The 1,139-nt window shown below is 48.4% G+C and overlaps 1 protein-coding gene across 1 annotated transcript; it reads left to right on the top strand.

The window, feature by feature from the left end:
• Window positions 1–46: 46 nt before the first annotated feature.
• On the top strand, window positions 47–741 carry Pmar_PMAR025765 (conserved hypothetical protein; the record flags this gene model as incomplete). Its single annotated transcript, XM_002775923.1, has 6 exons — window positions 47–92; window positions 137–233; window positions 282–356; window positions 408–485; window positions 530–602; window positions 656–741. Coding segments are annotated over 6 exons (455 nt in total), but the record flags the coding sequence as incomplete, so codon positions are not given.
• Between the last annotated feature and the right edge of the window lie 398 nt (window positions 742–1,139).

Below are 1,139 nucleotides of genomic sequence, written 5' to 3'. Positions count from 1 at the left end.
AAACTGGGCGGAGCGAAGCAAATTGTACAAAATGGATATTTTTCAGGCCGACTGTGTGCCAACTACTATGGCTATAATGAAGAACTAGCAGCGTAAGAGGATCTGCGGTATGCGATGATGCGAATTTTTTCCTTAGGTACATTTTGGACATGTTCGCTCCTGGCGAAGCCGTGCAGTTATTCGAGGCTAACGACAGGCCGAGACCGATGACAATTCGTGCCAACACCATAAAGGTGGGGGGAAGAATCAGAAAGTAGGCGGAGCGAAGTTTTTTTCAACAGACTCGGAGGCGTCTTTTGGCACAGCAGCTGATCGCTCGAGGCTGCCAGGTGGAACCAACGGGAGAGTGGACGAAGGTTGGCGGGCGAGCGAGATTTACATTTTCGGGAGAATTTCGATGTGTTCAGGTCGGCCTGACTGTGAAGGAGTCGAAGGTGCCTATTGGAGCCACTCCGGAGTACCTCTCGGGCCGTTATATGCTGCAGGTAAGTGCGCGATTTTTTCCGATATTGTGATTTTTTTTGCATAGTCCGCATCATCGTTCGTTCCTGTTCAAGCTCTCAATGCCCAGCCAGGGGAGACTGTGCTAGATATGAGTGCAGGTAGAATTGACGAGTGCCGGGATCGAACCCGGGACCTATGGATTACCCTTCAGCTCCTGGTGGCAAGACTACTTACATTGGGCAGATGATGCAGAACCAAGGCGTTCTCTTTGCTAACGATCTGAGGGAGGACCGGTAAGCAGGTTCTGTTAGTTTAGTTCAGTGTTGGAGTAGGAATATATGTTCGCTTTCCTCAGCTGAGCTCAGGAGTTTCCTATACAGTGTTGGAGTAGGAGTATATGTTCGCTTTCCTCAGCTGAGCTCAGGAGTTTCCTATACAGTGTTGGAGTAGGAATATATGTTCGCTTTCCTCAGCTGAGCTCAGGAGTTTCCTATACAGTGTTGGAGTAGGAGTATATGTTCGCTTTCCTCAGCTGAGCTCAGGAGTTTCCTATACAGTGTTGGAGTAGAAGTATATGTTCGCTTTCCTCAGCTGAGCTCAGGAGTTTCCTATACAGTGTTGGAGTAGGAATATATGTTCGCTTTCCTCAGCTGAGCTCAGGAGTTTCCTATACAGTGTTGGAGTAGGAATATATG

This window comes from Perkinsus marinus (genome assembly GCF_000006405.1).
Source record: "Perkinsus marinus ATCC 50983 genomic scaffold scf_1104296955228, whole genome shotgun sequence".
Lineage (NCBI taxonomy): Eukaryota > Perkinsozoa > Perkinsida > Perkinsidae > Perkinsus > Perkinsus marinus.
This window is presented reverse-complemented; position numbering and strand designations above follow the sequence as displayed.